The 20,219-nt window shown below is 40.5% G+C and overlaps 1 protein-coding gene across 2 annotated transcripts; it reads right to left on the bottom strand.

Annotated features, from left to right (window-relative positions):
- Positions 1–687: 687 nt before the first annotated feature.
- ENPP4 (ectonucleotide pyrophosphatase/phosphodiesterase 4) lies at positions 688–16,443 on the bottom strand. 2 transcript variants are annotated; one of them, XM_072733307.1, is made up of 4 exons: positions 16,250–16,443; positions 7,550–8,408; positions 6,687–6,857; positions 688–4,008 (listed from the first exon to the last, which is right to left on the bottom strand). In XM_072733307.1, exons 2-4 carry the CDS (start codon positions 8,373–8,375, stop codon positions 3,644–3,646), a joined length of 1,362 nt encoding a protein of 453 aa, XP_072589408.1. In that variant the 5' UTR covers positions 8,376–8,408; positions 16,250–16,443; the 3' UTR covers positions 688–3,643. The 2 variants fall into 2 exon arrangements, with proteins under 2 accessions (XP_072589408.1, XP_025846798.1); XM_025991013.2 differs by lacking the exon at positions 16,250–16,443 and adding an exon at positions 15,836–16,052.
- Between the last annotated feature and the right edge of the window lie 3,776 nt (positions 16,444–20,219).

Genomic DNA, 20,219 nt, shown 5'->3' with positions numbered 1-20,219 from the left:
GTGTGTGTTGGGGAAAGGGAGGATTGTAATGGTATCCAAGTACAGGCACCAAGGAAGCAGGGAGGCAGGGGGAAAAAGGAGAAGCTAGCATCTAAACTTCAGGAAGCACATGGCCTGGCAAATGGTTCTGTATCCCAAGATCTCAGCAGCAAGAGTCTATCCATGGGTAGATAGAAGTAATTTGTTGGTATAAAGTTTTACCATTTCTGAGATGCTACAGAACTCTCTTCTAGTAAAGAAAGTACCTTTTCTTATTTTTTCTCAGAGTTCCTAGCAGTGTTCATGGAGGAGGAATACAGGAAATGAATTTATCACGCTGAACCACTAGATGAAACTTTGTTGAATCTATACTCAATGAGTATGGCTACTTACAAAACACTTAATCTTGGCTTTCTTTCCAGTGATGTCCTCATGCTAAAATACGTATTTATACATTATCTTTAAAATTTGGTTAAATGTTTTATAGTTGATCTTGGCTTTAAAAAAATCTGTAATGAATGCCTATATGGATTTTTGCAGTATTACTGGGTCATGTCAACATCTATCACAGTATGTGTATTTTGCAGGGTGACAAATTTAAAAAATCAGTAATATTGCATCCTGTATTTAATAATTATAGTAAAAATGTCTTGGTAGATTTTATTCACATGTTTTAATCATAAACAAAGTCATTATGAACTCAGACAATATAGTCAAAATATATTTTACTTCAACTTAAGGCACTACAGATTTTTTTTAAAGCATACTCATATCGTTTTATTTACACACTATTTTAAGAATGACAATAAAAAAACACACTTTCCATCCCATCTTTGTCCTTCATTTGTAACTTTATGCATTCACAACAAAGTGAAAACCCCTAAATAAAAGGAATTAAATGCCATCATCCTTAAAGCTTACCAGATATGGATAAGAGAGGGAGACACCCAAGAACAATACAAAAGTATTTTTAATCCTTTAATGTTCCAAGAACTTATCTTTAAATTCTTATACCAAGCTTAATGAAAGAACACAGTCTATAGTACACAGCATTGAAATAATTTATATTAGAATTCTATTGCTGTTTACAAGAACTTGCACATAACAACAGAACTGTCCATGTAAGTAAATGCAGTTATTCTGAATTCACTCACTAAATTAACAAAAACCACTCAATACATTTTCCTACTGCGTTTGAGTATTATTGTCATAAACAGTTAAATGTTTCCTGTAGCCAAATACTTTCTTTCACCCAGAAAAACATGTCAAGATATTAGTCAATTACTTAACAAAATACAGACCAGAACCTTATTGTAAAAGGCTAGCTTACCAGAAAGATTTTCTCAGTGTACTAGAGGAGTCATTGGCTTTAACAGTGATAATTTTTTAAAGATACAAATGAATTAACACAAAGTTCAAAATAATATATAAACATCTCTTTGATTAAATAAATATGGTTTTGTCCCATCAGCATATATACAAAAAAGCTTATAATTTTAATTAAAGTTAGTATTTTGAGAATGGAATGAAAGAAAAGAAAATAGGTTAAGTGTCTTGTTCAAAGTGTTAAGACATTGACAGGACATCCCTTCCTATTCCATCCTATATGAAATGCACTCACAGGCTAGATGCTCACCAAAACTCACAGCATTGCAAGGACCAAGCTCTACTGATCTAGTATAAAATATCCTGCTACTATTGTAGATACTTCAAAAAGTGTCTACTGTATTAAATGTGACAGTTGTTTTTCTTTTAAATGGAAACTGAAACAGGAAGAAATTTTTCTATTATTTTGTTCAGAAAAACAACCTCTAGGATAACTTTTACGGGAGGAAAAAAATGAAATAAACGTTGTCAAAAAGCAAAATTAGCGCTATTGGCTTTATTTCATTTATTTATTGTGCTGTTCTTAATAGTCAGCTTATGACCAATAGCATGAACTACTTATGCAGGCTGTAGAAATGATTCTCAAGAACAACAGATACTGAATGAATACTATGATCACAAAATTAGCAGAGACCAAATAGGATGAATTATATGTTTGATGACTGGCACCATTGTTCTTGACCATCACAGGTAATCAGCATTTAACTGCACTGCATATTTACTATAGATTTTTCAAAATCTGTAAAACAGTTACTTAGATTATTTTATATCGTCAAAACTTTAAAGATCACACTATTAATTGCTTGTCTCAGATCCTGATACGGTTCTTGAACCCAATTTTTGCTTTAATAGATACAATCTAGTCTGCCACAACTCGGTTTCTGCATATTAACTGATTCAATTAGAAAGTACCACCTAGCAAAGGTAGGATGGTAGTTCTTCAAAACAATTCCTTAGCTTTGAACAATGTATGTTAAAAAAAAAATCAGAGCAATTATTTCTGTGAACCAAACATTGGAGAAAAAGCAGAGGCAGGACTCAGGCTACAGAATGTTAACAGTGCTTAAGAGTTTACTCTGCCACTTAACATATGAACAGTGGGAAAGATCAAAAGATACCAGATTCCATTTTAAATTTAACTACTCTATTGCCTAAAAAGTAAGGCATAAATATCTCAAAGGTAGATAGCAAAATCTCCTCCCCATTCTGACCCAATTGAAGCCAGACTTGTATTTGGTCGTGAATTTTTTTTTACACCACTTGGATACCTCTGGCTACAACATACAACATGAGGAAGCTAAATAGCTAACAAAAACTAACGAACTTTCTTAAGTTACAACTTTAGCTTGTAAGTCAGAAGAAAGTAAACAAATATGAAGTGCAAATATACTCTTTGCTGAGAGCCACATTCCGTGGGAATGTGGAAGTCAGCCCGCAGACCAGCTGCCTCTGACCACCTTCGGTCAGTCACAGGAAGTCTACACATTCATAAGTGCAAACACACTTGTGCACACACATACACACTTACAAATGACTTACACACAGGCATTAAGCACAGATTGAGAAAAGCAATTCTATTTTCTTAATTTCTTATCAGCAACAATCTTCAAAAGGTTATCTTTTGTGGCTTCAATAGCTTACAAACCTTAACAAAGACACAATGGTGAAGACTCAGGCTTTGTATCACATAGTCTTTGTTGTGTTTTTTATAACAGCTTTTCTTAAAATAATTTCTTCCTATCCTAGATCTGTTCTGCCTGGATAACCAATTTTATTAACCACCAGAGAGGTCTTCCTATGTCACAGGTTTACTTGGGATACAAACTCTATTAAAGTCATGAAATATAAAAATATAGAAAACTTTTCCTTCCTGATACACAAAATCCAAAATCCACTAATTGCATAAAGATTTCTGTTGTTTCAGTTACAAATATAAAAATTTATTAGAAAAGCATGCCTACTAAATTTTGGTATATTTTTATTTAAAAATGTGTCATCTTCATAGCAAAAAAAAAGCAGAGGCAATCATTTTTCTTAAAGTTTCTAGTTAGAGAAATAGTTTGTTTTGACTTACTAGAAATTTTTACTATGGTCAGGGTTTTTTGTTAATTAGCTGATACACCAAAACAAAGCACAAGGAAAAACAAAGTAATTCTAGCATGCTTAGTCTAAGTTTTTTTGTCTTTCAAGGTATATTTTTCATCCTTAGAACACCATTTTTTGAGTGTATCCTTGGTTTTGTGACTAATCAAAGATATTCTGTATAAACTCCAGCATGTTACTCAATTAAAGGATCATCGTCATCTTCTTGCAGCTGAAGTCGGGAAAATGGACGGGGTACAGACAGTCTATTCTGCATGATTATTATGAGGCATGTTAGTGTGGTTAAGACCAAGAGTGCACCAATAACAATTCCGATGGCTTCTGGGAGATTAATGCACCACTGGTCAACTAACAAACACTTCGTATGACCAAAGGTTCCATTATTGGGATGTGGTTTTAATCCCAGGATGTGGCACATCATTGGATAAATATCCACACTGTTAATCGTGCTTTGTTTGTAGCCTTTGTGAAATGCAGGACCGTGGGCAGCTAGAAATGGATGCATACTAGACAAAGAATTATCATAACCATGGTCACCTACTGAAAAAAGAACAGAAAGTATGTTAGTTCTTAACAGAAAGACTGATCTTTCTATTACAAAATAACTTGCTTCTAGTGTAAATATATTGATTCTTGCCAGTGTAACTCTCATCCATTAAAATTGTAATTAGTGGGATGCCTGGGTGGCTCAGGGGTTAAGCTGATCCCAGGGACCTGGGATAGAGCCCCTGCATTGGGCGATCTGTTTAGTGGAAAGTCTGCTTCTCCCTCTCCGAGCTCTGCTCTGCCCTTGCCCCTGTTTCTGTTCTTGCTCTCAAATAATTAAATAGAATCTTTAAAAATTCTGATCACTTAAACCAGGTGAGGGTTAGAAATGAAATTTTCTGTTTTTCAACTCAGCCATGTCCCCTATTTCACACACACACCCCTTTTCCAAGTGATCATGACCCGAGTCTTTATTTATTTTTTTTTTAATTTTTTTTTTAAATTTTTATTTATTTATGAGAGAGAGAGAGAGAGAGAGGGAGGGGCAGAGACACAGGCAGAGGGAGAAGCAGGCTCCATGCACTGGGAGCCCGATGTGGGATTCGATCCCGGGTCTCCAGGATCGCGCCCTGGGCCGAAGGCAGGTGCCAAACCGCTGCGCCACCCAGGGATCCCGACCCGAGTCTTTAAAAACTATTTCTCGGGACACTTGGGTACCTGAGCGGTTGAACTTCTACCTTCAGCTCAGAGCCTGATCCCAGAATCAGGGATCAAGTCCCTCATTGGGCTCCCTGCAAGGAGCTTGCTGCTCCCTCCGCCTGTGTCTCTGCCTCTCTCTCTGTGTCTTGCATGAATAAATAAATCTTAAAAAAAAAAAAAAACACACAACTATTTCTCAGTCTGATGCACCTTTCAGTGCTAGCCCCACTCATTTCACCCCTCCATTTCCAGCAGTGTGTGCATGCAAAGAACACTAATGATTGTATAAAAAAGAGAGAGAGAGAGAGAGAGAGAATGAGAGTGGCTGGGTGGAGGGTCCTGAATAACTAGGGAGAGCAGAGGTGAGTAAAACCCATGAAGAGGGAAGAAGTGAATCTGCAGCCTACCTACATCAATTGCTCCTGTGATAAGAAAGAGGATTATGTAATATACTCCTGGTTTATCGATAATGAATGAATGCCTCAACCTCTGGAAGGCCAGGTGAGAATGTTGTAGAAAGGGTTCTTACACTGAATGTGAAGTCTAACCAGTTCACCTTTAACTCCAAATCGAACTCAGAAAAACATGACAGTCCTGGATAGAACTGCAATACTACATTCTCAGTTTTTAGCTTTATTTTGGCAAATACTGACTTTTAGTGTACACCTGTTGCACTGATAAGCTCCTGCTTTCTTAAGAAGTGCAAATGACTGAGTGGTGAATAAATATATCAGTTTGTGTTATATTATCCTTTAATTTCATGTGTAAAATATTAAAAAAGAGATTTTATTTATTTATTCATGAGAGACACACAGAAAGAGAGGCAGAGACATAGACAGAGGGAGAAGCAGGCTTCATGCAGAGAGCTGGATGCAGGACTCGATCCCGGGACTCCAGGATCACGTCCTGGGCTAAAGGCGGCGCTAAACCACTGAGCCGTCCAGGCATCCCTTGTTTGAAATATTTCATAATAAAAATAATGAATCTGATCAACAGAAGACACTATAGACATATACATACATATGTATATGTAATAGAAAAAAACTCTGTACCTCTGTATGGATAGTTTTTTTCTTTTCTAAGTTTTTCCATGTTTTCTCAGTTTTCAACAGTGAGTACATAAATATAAATAACTTATAAACTCCCTTAACCTTTAGTCTTATATCCTTGTCTGAAGCTTCTGATTTGCTATAGATCAAGGATCTGCACACTGCTCAAGACAGCCCCTGGCCAAAATCAGCCTTCCACCTGCTTCTGTAAACAAAGTTTCATTTCAACACCCCAAATTGGTCTGTTTACAGAATGTCCAGGCTGCTTTCCCACTACAAAGGCAGAATTGAGTGAGAGAGACCAGCTGGCCTATAAAGCCTAACATATTTATTATCTGGCCTTTTACAGAAAAAGCATTCTGACTCTTGCTACAGACTACAAAGCCAGTTTTTAAAAGAAGTATTCAAACCAAATCTAACATATGGATAAGTAGTTGGATAAATGAACTTGGGTTCAGGGAAGACCTGTAACTCATCCCTGTATATCTCCTCAGCTGGAGGAGAGATTTTGATACACCTCGTTTGTTTACTGGGTAAATTTCTGTTTGTTCACCTTCTAGTTCTCATCCAGTGAAACAGCTACAGCGCTCAGGTACTTGGACAATGTTTAACACACACAATTTAAAAAAGCATTTGAACTCAGAGATTCCCCTGGAATCTCTCCCCTTTTACTTTGTTGCTTTACTTCTCTCTCATTTTCTACAAATCAAGAGAACCAACCTTGAAAGTTACTAACAGTAACTGCAGTGTGGGTAAGAAAGTAAAACAACACCTCTGCCCTAAGGCCACCCAGCTTCCTCATCTAGGGGTCAAACTGTGGTTATAAATTTCTATTGAATGAAAACCTGAGAATTACCCAGTCAAAAAGTGAACTGGTTATACACTGTTAATATCTCTAAATTAAAGTACCTTGTTAACAGAACAATGTCACAACGTGTGATTTATCCCCAGAGTACAACAGAAATGTCTGAAATGAATACTTACATTTTGGTAATGATTTATTTAACACAATTGTCCAGCCTTCATCAGCAACCAAAATAATAGGCTGAATTCGATCATTATGTTGGTAATGAAATCTGGCAGGAATCTCTTCTTTGAGATAAACATTCATGTGAGCGCTACAGACTTTCAGTTTGTTATAAACCTCTGTGATATCTGGAAGAAAAAGGAAAACAATCAAGGAAAAAAAAGTCATGATTGGTTGATGAAGAAAAAAAAAAATTCTAACTAGAATAACTGGAAATAAATCCTGAATAATGTCATCTATTAAATCATTTTTACTTCTTAAAAAAGCTGTGCAATAATTATGTGACATTGTTGGGGAGACACACACACACACACACACACACACACACACACACACACCTTTATCTTTCCAGGCATTCTAGTATCTCTTTTTTCATTTTGTGATTCTCTCTGGTGGACTTTTATACAAAAGGGGACAATTTTCACGTATAGCTTCCTAAGTAAATAGAAAGTAATTATATATTGCAGCTAATTACTAATTCTAAGATCAATAGATAAATAGCATATCTCACACAAAAATCCAAGATCTTTCTTAAGGATAAAAATCTCCTTTTTCCATTAGGATAAATAATTAAGAAATGTATCAAAAAGCAAAGAAGTAAAAAAAAAAAAAAAAAAGCAAAGAAGTAATCTCTTTGAACATGAACCTTAAGCTAACTGCTTAAAGACTTGTAAATTAAGGGGAAAAACATATAATTCCCACTCTGAGGAAGAACAGATGGTACTGCCCTACAAAAAGCCATAGTTGTATTCTTTTACAAAACCCTCCCTCCTCATTCAGTTGCTCCCTTCAAATATCCCTCAGCTGAAAGGTTACTTACTTATCTTGGGAAGTAGGGCAGCAACTGGAGTCAAATCTACAAGAGTGTAGCTTGAATTATCAATGCAGAGATCCAAGTTTATCAGTCTCTCCTTTGAGCACTGGGTCATCCCATGATCACTTGTAATGATCACGTTGAGATTTTCCCACAACCCTAGCACCTTGAGTCTGTGGACTAGCTCACCAATGAGATCATCTATTCCTTTCAACACTCTGTACATGTTTTCTTTATCTTCAGGTCCGTATTTGTGGCCACTTGCATCTGGTTCTTCCCAGTAAAGTGTTGCAAAAGTGACCGGTGGGTTGGAATTCATCAGCCACATGGTAATGTTATTTAGTCTCTCCTCAAATGACACTGAAGAGCTATAATTCATAAAATAGGAAGGTGTGGTATTGTGAATGGGTACATCAGTGCCAGGCCACATAGCAGCAGCACTTGATCTGTTTTCCTGAAGCTGGTTGGTCACCCAAATAGGTTCTGCTTCATTCCACCAAAAAGGATCCTTGTCATCAAAGTCAGAAAAACGTTTCTTTGTGCTTGCATCATACATGGAATTAGCCACGATGCCATGGCTTTCTTCATACAAGCCTGTCACAATACTGTAGTGGTTTGGAAATGTTTTTGTGATAAAAACATTTTTAACATGCTCTACCAGGACTCCTTCTTTGATAAAATTCTGGAGATGAGGAAATTCATAGTCCTGTAGATAGTCAGCTCTGAAACCATCAAAGGACACCAGTAGTAACTTGGATGACAAGCTATGGGAAGAGTTACCTCTATAACCAGTTATAAGTCCAGAAAATAAAAGTATTACTAGTAACTTCATAATGAATGTGTTGAAGGAAAGCAATCAGGGTTCCTAAAATATAAAAACACAGTTCATAAGTGGTAGTGCTGTTGTGACCTGGATTAAATTTCAGAAACTTAGGCACTAGGCAAAGAGAACCAAAATTTATTAACTTTTTATATGCTTTCATACCAACTTAAAATCAAATAATGTCATTTACTCAAAGTTAACTGAATAAAGCTAAAATTGGAAAGAAAAACAAAAATTGCCTTTACTTGTCCAATTTCCTATTTATGTATGTCCTACCCCGGCCTTCACACTCTGCAGGGGGTATGGGCCATTCTTATACTCCACAGAAATACTCCCGTTTGATTGTCTTGCTTGTCTGTAGTAGCAGAAATTATTCTAAAGACCTAATAAGGTCAGGGGCGCCTGGCTGGCTCAGTCAGGATAGCCAGGGACTCTTGTTCTTGGGGTGTAAGTTCACACCCCATGTTGGGTATAGAGATTACTTAAAAATAAAATCTTTCAAAAAACTTAGTAAGAATGGATGAAAAAAGAAAAATGATCCTTTTGCACAAAACAGAAATAATACCAAGTCTTTAGAGGCTCCAGAGAGGGAGATTATGTTTCTAGTTTAGTAACTGGTAACCTCTGTTCCTTTTAAGCCACAGAAATAGGTAGAAATTCTACCATACGGGCTCACCGCCAGTTCCTGCTGAAGATATTGGCATTAAAAAAGGGCAAAGAGGGATCCCTGGGTGGCGCAGCGGTTTAGCGCCTGCCTTTGGCCCAGGGCGTGATCCTGGAGACCTGGGATCGAATCCCACATCGGGCTCCCGGTGCATGGAGCCTGCTTCTCCCTCTGCCTGTGTCTCTGCCTCTCCTTCTCTCTGTGTGACTATCATAAATAAATAAAAAAAAATTAAAATAAATAAATAAAAATAAAAAATAAAAAAGGGCAAAGAGGGCAGCCCGGGTGCTCAGCAGTTTAGTGCCTGCCTTCAGCCCAGGTGTGATCCTGGAGTCCCGGGATCGAGTCCCACATCGGGCTCCTTGCATAGAGCCTGCTTCTCCCTCTGCCTATGTCTCTGCCTCTTTCTCTGTGTGTCTCTCATGAATAAATAAATAAAATCCTTAAAAAGGGGGGGGGGGGACAAAGAAAGAAATATTATATGAGGAAAAAGACTCCATTTGTCTATACATTCCCAGTATTTACATAAGGTTAACAAACTGACAAAGCCTATAGGGACCTGACTGCCACAGTGACTTCTGAAGAAATCCATGAGCTGTTGAGATGAACTTCACCAAATCCCTTAAACTTCCTTTTTACTATCAAGGATATAAGTATCTGCCTAATACCCCAGGCTCACAGCTCTCTCTGCTTACTTAGATAATCCACTGTTTATAAAAACAAGTTTCCCATAATAAATCTCCCTGCCTTCAGTCTCTATCATCTTTGGTCCTTCAGAAAACAGCACAGGTGACTTAGATGGGATGACTCACTTCAGATGGACAGGGTATCTCTTTCATAGTAACAGGAGAGAAGCAGCTAAGGCTAGGTAAGCTAACAAGTTGGAGGGTTGGAGATGAAGGGAGCTGTATTCTCTTGCTACAAAAGGTAGGGGCAATTACTCAGAGGAAGTAGGATGGCAAAAGGTTCGAGGGTTTGAGAACCAGAGAATGTCTGAAATGGCCAACATGGAGGATGGGAGAGTACAGGGCAACAGGAGGACTGGTGGTCGAAGCTGACAGCGGGTGCCAGGAGTTTTTAGTGACACTGTTGACAGGTTTTTCTCTAGCTGCTCAGGGGCCCTGGCACAGGCCTCAACAATACCGGCAGCTGATGCTGCCTGTACTTAAGACTCTGTCAGAAACCGAAGTATAACGAAGAAAGTTGAAGATCCTGACTTAGGAGCGGTTAAAATCTGAACTGCAGCATCTACGCTGAAACTGATATAGATGCGTGAAGGAGAAGGCTTCTGGACTAGAGGTTCTGCGGGGAGCTGCAGGGATGTGAGGCTGTAGTCAGAAAGAGGAGAGTGAATTCCGTATTTCAGAGTAAGAAGACCCAAGGTTTGGCCACAGGTGTGTGCACCTAGAGGTCCTGGGGAGTGGCAGTGATGTGCTGACATGATGATTAAGTTCATGAGCCATTTACTGTGTGTTCTTTCTCCCAACTAAACCGCAATTACTTGAAAGCAAAGGCTTTTCCTTCAAACATACCAGCTAGGTGATCTGTGTGTGTACACATTCAAACATTTGTTGACTGAAGCTGTGACCGTCTCAAAACCAGGGACTTAAAATTGTGAAGACCAAAGGCACAGGATCTTGTCTGGGAAGGACTTTGGGTCTGTAAAGTCTACGATTTTCACCTGAGATGGGCTGCCTTCTGCCTGTCGGGTATGGATCATCTGTTGCTAGTGCCATCCATGAAACCAAAAATAGAACGAATAACAAAATCAAATCACCTCTCCAAAGAGAAGGGTAATGAACAATCATGTTTGGTACAGGAGACATACTGTACAGACACAGCCTCAGCCACAGCTCAGTAATATCAACTCTTAAGAATTGAGAGAGAGAATGGCATTTCTCTTTTCATTCAGTATTTGGTGTCCCCAACCTAGTGCTCATGCACAACTCACCCCCTCCCTCAGACAGTCAGTACAAGTTCAGTCACACAACAATATCATGCAGGCTGCTGCCCTAGGTTCCAGCAACCTGAGAACTTGTGTGGAGGTCATGCTGGTCTCCATGAAAGCTTGGATTGAGCAGATTCCCTGTTTTCTCTGAGTATAGATACTTTCCCATACATAAATATTTGTTTCCAGTAGGAGTTGGAAGAGCAAATAGGTTGTACAGTATCTTAAAGATGCTCATAAATCAATTAAAAAAAAAACTGTCTTTATTTACTGTCCTGGCTCTTTCCCTCAGTAACCAGTTTACATACCGCACCAAGTCCACCAAACAAACTATTCTGCTGGCAAGTCAAGTTCTGATATATGTCAAACTGCATGCATCCTCTGCACCTCCAAATCTTTTTCCTTTCCTTAGTTCCCCATCCTTTAAAACAGCTTCCTCATTCTCTCGACAGAACTGCTCTGAGTAAACCATAGGTGCCAGCCTAGTGTCGATTCTATTCACATACCAGTCAGGCCAGTGTAGAAGCCAGGAACGTGCATTCTCAACAGCTACCCATTCTTTTCCATCTTTAGTGTGGCGTACCTCTTAAAGCCCATATTACTTCCTATGGGAGCACTTCTCTCTCTTATGTGACCTTCCTACCTTCTTCACCCTCCCCTTTCTCACCTCATGTCTACTCTCAACTTAATCTTCCTGGGTGTAGCTCTGTTTATAGCACTCCCCTAAAAAAAAGTCCAAGGACTTCCCCTGCCTGTACAAACACTTCAAGCCTGGAATTCAAGCCCTACAGCATCCAGGCCCAACCCACATGCAAATTACTGTGAAACAGTTACAGAAATCATTGCCAACCATACTTTCCTTTCACCATATTTCACCATCCCCATCTTCTTCAAATGTATTACAAAGTCATGTAAACTATAACAGCCATTTTTCTAGGCGACCTAGAGGTGACCTATAATAGCTCTTCAGTGACAGCTGTGCTCCCAAACATCCTGAAGTTACCTCCTACAACATGAAGTCTTGCCTAAACACTCTTTTAGGTTATTTTTTTAAATCACTCAATACATATCTAGTATAATGAAGACTATACAACAAAAATGTATGTATGTGCCATGTATCAGGGAATATAGGCTTTATACTTTTCATATCTATAATACAATAGGGGCATAAATAATCAAAGTAATGAATCAGGCTGTCATCCTGTAAGAACAAAGACAAGGGTGAATGAACTCTGTTCCATAATACCAAAACTTCTTTGTAATGCTGTGCTTGAGAGCCATACATCCTAAAGTTGTTTTTAACACTAAGCCCTTTGACGAATTACTACAACTGGAATATTATAGTATGTCCAAACCTTCTTCAACAGAGTCATCTCTAAGAACAGAGAGGTATCAAAGCAATTCAACAAATGGTGCCTGGACAGCTGGATATCCATTATGCTAGAGATTGAATTTGGAACCCTCATCTTATCCTATACACCAAAATTAACTATAAATGGCTCATGGACCAAAATTTAGAGCTAAAACTATAAAACTCTTAAAAGAAAATACAGAAGTATATCTTCATGACCTTGAGTTAGGCAAAACCTTCTTAGGTACAACACCAAAAGAACAAGTGACCAATAAATAAATAAATAAGACTTCACTTTCGTGCTCTAAAGAATACCATGAAGAGAAAAGACAACCCACAGAATGGGAGAAAATATTTGCAAATCATCTCTAAGTGATCTGTACTTAGAATATGTAAATATTATAACTCAAAAATAAAGTCAAATAATCCAATTTAAAAATGAGCAAAGGATCTCAAAGATATTTCTCCAAAGATATACAGGTGGCAAATAAGCACATGAAATGATGTTCAACATCATTAGTCATCAGGGAAATGCAAATCAAAACCACAATGAAATAGCATTTCAGACCCACTAGGATGGAGAGAATCAAAAAGACACAGAACAAGAGTTAGTAAGGATTCAAAGAAACTGGAACTTTTATACAGCGCTGGTGAGAACATAAAGTGAGAGAGCCACCTGGAAAACACTGTGGCAGTTCTTTAACCAGAGTCACCATATTATCCAGTATATGCCCTAAAGAAATTAAAACAGATGCTCACACTAAAACTTGTCCATAAACGTTCACAACAGCATTATCTTTAATGGCCAAGAAGTGGAAACAACTCAAATAGGCCATCAGGTGATGATAAATGGATACATAACTTTTTTTTTTAAGATTTTATTTATTTATTCATGAGAGACAGAGAGAGAGAGAGAGAGAGAGGCAGAGACACAGGCAGAGGGAGAAGCAGGTTCCCTATAAGGAGCCTGATGTGGGACTTGATCCTGGATCCCGGGATCACGCCCTGAGCCGAGGTAGATGTCCAACTGCTAAGCCAATCAGGCATCCTGATACATGGATAATAAAATGTGGTCTATCCATACCATGAAATATTATTTGACAATAAAAAGGAAGGAAGTGCTAACATACACACTAAGTGAAAGAAGGCAATCATAAAAGATCTCTTAATGTATGACTCTTTAGATGAAATGCCTAAGTCAGGCAAATCTATTAGAGATGGAAGTACATTGATAGTGCTTGTGGCAAGGGGTTGGGGAGAAATGGGGAGTAAATTACAATGGTATGAGGTGTCTTTTTGAGGCGATGACCTGTTCTCATATTGACTGTGGTGATGGTCCCACGACTCCATAAAACTGTACACTTCAAATAAAGTGGATAGTGTGTGAATTATATCTCAATAAAACTATTATATTAACAACAAAAAAAGAGGGAATGAAATTGTAATCTTCTTTAAAAAGAATCTGAAATGCCCTGCTAAAAAACAGTAAACATCTTTGTGGTCTCATTTTATGCTTCAAATTATGTGAAATTTGTCCTCCATAACAGACTTGGGTTTTTTTAACATGAAAATGTTTTACAACACCTTCCAAATGCAAAAACAAGAGCAAAACAAAAAACTTTGTCTGACCTCTCTCAAAATACATACAAAATCCTTCTTCCCTAAATCTTGAAGGGAAAAAAAATGATGCTCAAAGTACATGTGCTATTTATTCTGGGGTTCGGGAATACATTAGCACACTGTTAGGATCCTTGTCCCCAGGCTTAGAAGCACAGAATGGAAAGATTGGGGCAGCCCCGGATGGTTCAGCGGCTTAGCGCTGCCTTCAGCCCAGGGTGTGATCCTGGGGTCCCAGGATCGAGTCCCACGTCGGGCTCTCTGCATGGAGACTGCTTCTCCCTCTGCCTGTGTCTCTGCCTCTCTCTCTCTCTCCCCCTCTGTGTCTCTCACGGATAAATAAATAAAATCTTGAAGAAAAAAAAAAAAAAAGAAAGATTATAGGCTCTGAAATCAGAATGATCCTGTAACTTGAGCTCACATTTAGTAGATGCACAACTGTGAGCAAATCTAACTTCCCCAGACTCAGTTTTGGCGTTTGTGAAATGGAGAGGCATATTCTGTTCTAGAATAGGCCCTCAAATTTAGTTTCTTTTTATCCATTCTAGTTACAAAGCCATTAGGTTAGGAAAAAGTCTGTACTGCCACAGGCAGAATAATACAACTGTGCAACCCTAAAATAATTAGAAGTAATTTAGCTCAATGCTTTTTTTCTTACATGTGATAGAGCCGAAGTCCGGTGACTGGCCAAGCTCAGAGAGCAATTTAGTAGCTTTACTATGCACTTACTAATTCATGCCCTCAACAAGTCTACAAGTCTAGTGACACCAAGCTAACAAGACTAGTCATAAATTCCAAATGATTACCAGGACTTTTCCTGCCAGAACGTGTTCATCAGCAGTGCCTCTATCTAGGTCTACTGCATTTTCAATCTAACAGCAGGTGTTAATCTATAAACAAAATACCAGTGGAACGTTCTCAAGTAGTTTTCAAGGGATCAAAATCACTGTTAGATCACTAAACTTTGAGAAAAACTCTGTAATTAAAAAAAAAAAAATAGTGGAGGGAAGAAAAAAAAAAAAAGAGCGGACTCATCTGGACTATCCCCAAACATCTCAACAGTAACTAGAACTAGTAGGTAGTCATCTTTGGTTCAGGAGGCGAAATGTGCTGGATCTCCCGTGGGATGACTTTTTTACCTGGATGGAATGCATGTCAGGCAATCCCTACCGGCATTCTCAGCCCAAGTTAAGTGGTGAGAATAGAGCGGTTACAGGAAATGGTGAAAGACATTGTCAGCATTTAGCTTTATAATACGAAAGCCCCATTCTAAAGACTTTTTATACTGCTTTAAAATAAAATAGCGTTTTCTATGGACATGGGAAACTTTGGTGGTTCCCTCTAGGTTATTATTTTCTTAGCGTTCTAAGGAAAAAAAAAAAAACTACCCTCTGCAGGACTTTCTCAGTCTTAAAAATTCTAGGATTCTAAATAATTCTGCCATTTTCAGGGCACACAAAATTCTCTAGTATCTTCAGAACAGCTACACTTCCTTCCTACGGAGTAAAATAATCCGTCACGGTACTTGTGTCGTCACCGACATTTCTCCCAAGTTCTATTCAGTAGCTAATCTAAACTACAGAAAATATCTCCTCTTTGCTTGCAAATGAGCTTCACTGCCTTGAAAGGGCCTGGAACGCCTTGGGGGCGAGCGGGGCGGGCAGTTTTATTTTTTTTCTTCCCTCCACTTTTTTTTGGGGGGGGGGGTGGCGGAAACAAAAGAAAGCCGTAACATTCACCAACGGAGCATCTGCCTGCCTAAGACACTGGGCAAGTTTTCAGGCTCAGGTCCCATCCAGCAGATCACCTGGTGGTTGGGCAACGGCAGCCGCCCTGCGGGGTCAGACCTGGTACAAGCCTGTCTGCAGCCGTACCATGTGCGACGTTACCTGTCTGAGCCTCAGTTTCCGCATCTGCAGAATGGGGACACTCTTACCCCACGGGGTAGCTACGCCGAGAGGGGCAGCAAGTGCTTCGCGCGCTGTCCAGCCAATCAAAAGCCCCTAAAGGGTCATCTTCGCTTTCTGGTTTTCTAGGAAATCCGTTCTCCAGTGTGATGACGTAATCGCCCTCAACTCCGATCCAAGGCCCTGCCCCCCCGCCCCCGCCCCCCAGGACACCTGCCGACCGCCCCGCACCCCGCCGTCCACCTCGCCCGGCGCAGGGCGCCCCCTCCCGGCGGCCCCGCCCGCGCCCCGGGACCCGGCTGCTGAGCCCAGGACCTCGGGCGCCAGAGCCCGGGCGACCGACCGAGGAGGGGGCGGCACCTCCCTCCGGCCGGCCGGCGCCCCACGCTCACTCACCAGCTGCGGCCGGCGCGCGGGCCTCGGCGCTCGTGGGCCGCGGGGCCACCGACCCCAAGGGACACGCGCGAGCCGAGACCTTCCTGCGGCGCCTGCGCAGTAGCGGCCCGCCCGCCCCGCGCCGCGGTTGACAGCCCCCACCGCCCCGAGGACCGCTCGGCCCCGCGCGCTCCGGGTGTGCGCAGCCGCCCGCCGCCGCCCGCCGCCGCCCGGGACCCGGCGCGGGGCGGGGCGGCGCGGGGAGGGGGCGGGGCGCGGGCTGAGACGTGGCCTCGGATTGGCTGCCGGAGCCGCGTTAAATGTAACCGCCATGGCGATTGGCTAGAGTCAGGTACCACCTGGAGACAGCTGCCTCGGAGGGGTTGCGTGGGACCCGGCGTGGGTTAGTGCCTGTCCTCCAGCACGGCTGGGGCTGGGCGCCCTGCAGGAGACGTGACGCCCGGCGACTCCCGGAAAGGCCCCTGGCCACTGCCAAGCGCAGTCCGCGCCTAAGTAGGAGGCACCCGGGCACTTCGGCGTCCGCAGGAAAAATAACTTTGGCTGCCTGCACTAGGGTCCAGCACAGGTGTAGAGCGGCGTCAGCCAGTCCCGGTGAATTGAGATAAATGCCGTGTGATTCTACCCAAAGGACCTGTTTGACTGGAAAACGGAGCACCTTTCCTTGCGAAGTTAATTGTAGGCAGTTTGCAAATAAGGTCGCAGGAAACACAGAAACACCATCGTTGCAATAGGGAGCCAGCTAGAAACGCGCACGTCTTTGGACATGCATATGGGCTTGTGCTCCTGCCTTCATTTGGAAGCTTAGTTGAACAGAAGAATGCACCTTTAAGCTTACTAGTAGAAAGAGAAATGAGCCAAACATTTCTTTGTTAACGCTTGAGTTACCCAGGCATAATTGGTAAAGTAGGTGGTATCCCTTTGCTCTTTGTGTTTGCGGTGCTGAATGCAGAGTCGAAAAGGAACTCACTAAATGTTTATCGAATATAATGGAACTTTTAAGGTGCTCTGGAGTCATGCCTCCCCTCACTTTAAAATGCAAGCTCCGAGAGCCTATTTTTTTTTTAAAGATTTTATTTATTTATTTATTCATAGAGACGCACAGAGAGGCAGAGACACAGGCAGAGGGAGAAGCAGGCTCCATGCAGGGAGCCCAACGTGGGACTCGATCCCGGGTCTCCAGGATCACTCCCTGGACCGAAGGCAGGCGCTAAACCCCTGAGCTACCCCCTTTTTTTAAAGTTTTTTTTTTTTTAATAAAGTTTTTATTTTAAAAAAGATTTTATTTATTCATGAGAGACAGAGAGACAGAGACATAGGCAGAGGGAGAAAAATTATGTTTTAGAATAGCAAGTATAGCATGCTCTTCTATTTATGAGGGGGCAGGGATGGAGGGAGGGAGAGAGCTATTATTATAATCAAAAGAGAAACCATTGGGGCACCTGGTTGACTCAGTTGGTAGAGCATGTGACTCAGTCTGGAGGTTGTGGGTTTGAGCCCCACATTGGGCATTGCAGTCACTTAAAAAATATCATCTTTAGGGACGCCTGGGTGGCTCAGAAGTTGAGTGTCTGCCTTTGGCTCAGGGTGTGATCCTGGGGCCCTGGGATCAAGTCCCATATTGGGCTCCCTGTGAGGAGCCTGCTTCTTTTTCTGCCTGTGTCTCTGCCTCTTTCTTTGTGTGTCTCTCATGAATAAATAAATAAGATCTTAAAAAAAAAAATATATATATATATATATATATATATTCTTTAAGGGGAGCCTATGTGACTCAGTCAGTTGGGCATCAACTCATTTTTTTTGAAGATTTTATGTATTCATGAGAGACACACACACAGAGATAGAGAGAGAGAGAGAGAGAGGCAGAGACACAGGCAGAGGGAGAAGCAGGCTCCCTGAAGGGAACCCGATGTGAGACTCGATCCCGGGACTCCAGGACCATGCCCTGAGCCAAAGGCAGGCGCTCAACCACTGAGCCACCCAAGTGTCCCCAGACCTAATTTTTAATACCCACTCTGACACTCAGTAGCTCAGCCATCTAGGGTCAGTGTCTCAACCTAGTTGAGCCTCCAATTCCTCATCTGCAGAACCAGCCCTTTTATAGTACCAGCCTCTTAGGATTATTGTCAAATAAATGAGACAAAGCAAGTCAAGTACCCAGTGCAATGTCTGACACATGGTAAGTGTTAGTGATTATTATTACCATGACCAGAAAAACCATTCCCCAACCTGAACAGTAGTCCGCAAAAGTCTGAGTTCCAGAGGAATTTATGTAATGTCCAATTGAGTGGAACTTAAAATTTTCTGGCATCTGGTGCACACGATTGCTTGAAGAGTAGACAAAACTGACTTTCACAAAAGTTAGATGTGTAGTGGAGACAGCAACTGGTTAGGCATTGGGGAGAAAGGCTCCCTTCATCCAGGCCACTGCCTGCATAGCTGGGTGAGATCAGGGAATCCTACGCAGCCTGGTGTCTGTCTTATAGATGATGTGGTTGAAGACAGGGGGACAAAATGATTCATAAGGATCTTTTGGCACTGAGCTTCTGTTATCCTTCAAATATTTACTATTTTAACCATAACTGAAAACTTGTTTCAGATGAGCATAAATAATAAGGGTATTTATAATCTCATGAAATAGAAGTCCATAGGTAGGATAGGCTTTGGGACTGATTGAATTAGCACCTCAACAATGCCACCACATACTAGATTGTCTCTAACTCTCCACTGAGCTGCTAACAGACTTGGCTTCTGGTTCCTCTAGTGGTAAACATAAAAGTAGCAACAGGAACTGTATGATTCATTTTTCACTTCCTCTGGACAATAAAGTGAATTCTAGGTTTCTTTTCTCCTTCTCAAAAGTCTCCAGCCAAAAAAAAAAAAAAAAAAAAAAAAAAAGTCTCCAGCCACCATCTCTTTCACTTACTTTGACTAGAACTGTGTCATATGCCCAAATTTAAGCCAGCAAAGAATGTAGAATTACCAGGGGATCAATTCAGTCCAAACCCTGAGCCGAGATCTTTCCCAAACTGTGCCGTTTTTCTCAATGGGAATGAAGGGGAATAAGTGCAGGTAACTCTCCCACAAACCACATTATAGAGTTACTGGAGGAACTTACTGATAATAAAAAAATATATAACAATATCTTAAATTCTTCCTTTCCAAAGTGATTTGAAACATACATAATGTTTTATTTAGCAGGCAAAATGATGGCATAATTTTCTTGAAAAAGAAATCTTATATGCATTGTAGAAATATGGAAAAAGTTTAAACGTATTTTGTGTTAGAGATTAAAATGGGAGCTAGGAACAATGATCTAAACTCATCATTTACAAATGAATGTTGTGCCTCAGAGAATTGACTTGGCTAAATATACAAAATTTAATTGTAATTAAGAGCCTTTGCCCCCTGGCCAATGTCAAGTTGGGAAGCAGTATGTTGAAGGCAGTCTCTTCTTTTTCCTCCCATTTACTAGCCTCAAGATTTAGCATTAGCTTAACATACTTTAAAATTTGTATCCTGCTTTTGTGATCAAAGACAGAGCTCTTTAAAAAGCTACTTTTTTTTAAAAACTCCTAATTGGGGTGCATAACTCATTGCTGGAAGGGATGGGTCAGAAATTAGAAGTTACAGAAAAAAAAAAGTTTCAGAGGAAAAGCCACACCCTTCCCAAAGAAAAACAATTCCTATCCACTGCTCAGTCTCATTAAATAACAAAACCGAAACTAGCGAATAGAATTTCAAATCACTAGAAGGGTATTTTAAGTTCCACTTTTTAATACATGTTTAGATGTTACTGTAAACACAATACAAGTTTTATCTTTAATATAAAGGGGAGTGGAAAGGACTGGGGGTGGGTCATAGTACTTCAGTGATTTTGAAAGTTTAACTAAAACTTTCCACCCAGCCCATTTTCTGCAAGATTACATTTTAACAATCTCAATCAAGTAAGATTGTAAACTATTGTTAAATA

This window comes from Vulpes vulpes, chromosome 1, assembly GCF_048418805.1.
Source record: "Vulpes vulpes isolate BD-2025 chromosome 1, VulVul3, whole genome shotgun sequence".
In the NCBI taxonomy this organism is placed as follows: Eukaryota; Metazoa; Chordata; class Mammalia; order Carnivora; family Canidae; genus Vulpes; species Vulpes vulpes.
Note: the sequence above shows the minus strand (reverse complement) of the source record. Positions and strands in the feature narration are given on the sequence as shown.

Coding starts and splice junctions, on each gene's coding strand:
- ENPP4 (XM_072733307.1), bottom strand. CDS start 8,375: ATGAAGTTACTAGTAATACTTTTATTTTCTGGACTTATAACTGGTTAT. Junction 6,858..7,549: donor TGCCCTACTTCCCAAGATAA/GTAAGTAACCTT, acceptor TTTTTCTTCCAG/ATATCACAGAGGTTTATAAC. Junction 4,009..6,686: donor AAATAAATCATTACCAAAAT/GTAAGTATTCAT, acceptor TTCTTTTTTCAG/TAGGTGACCATGGTTATGAT.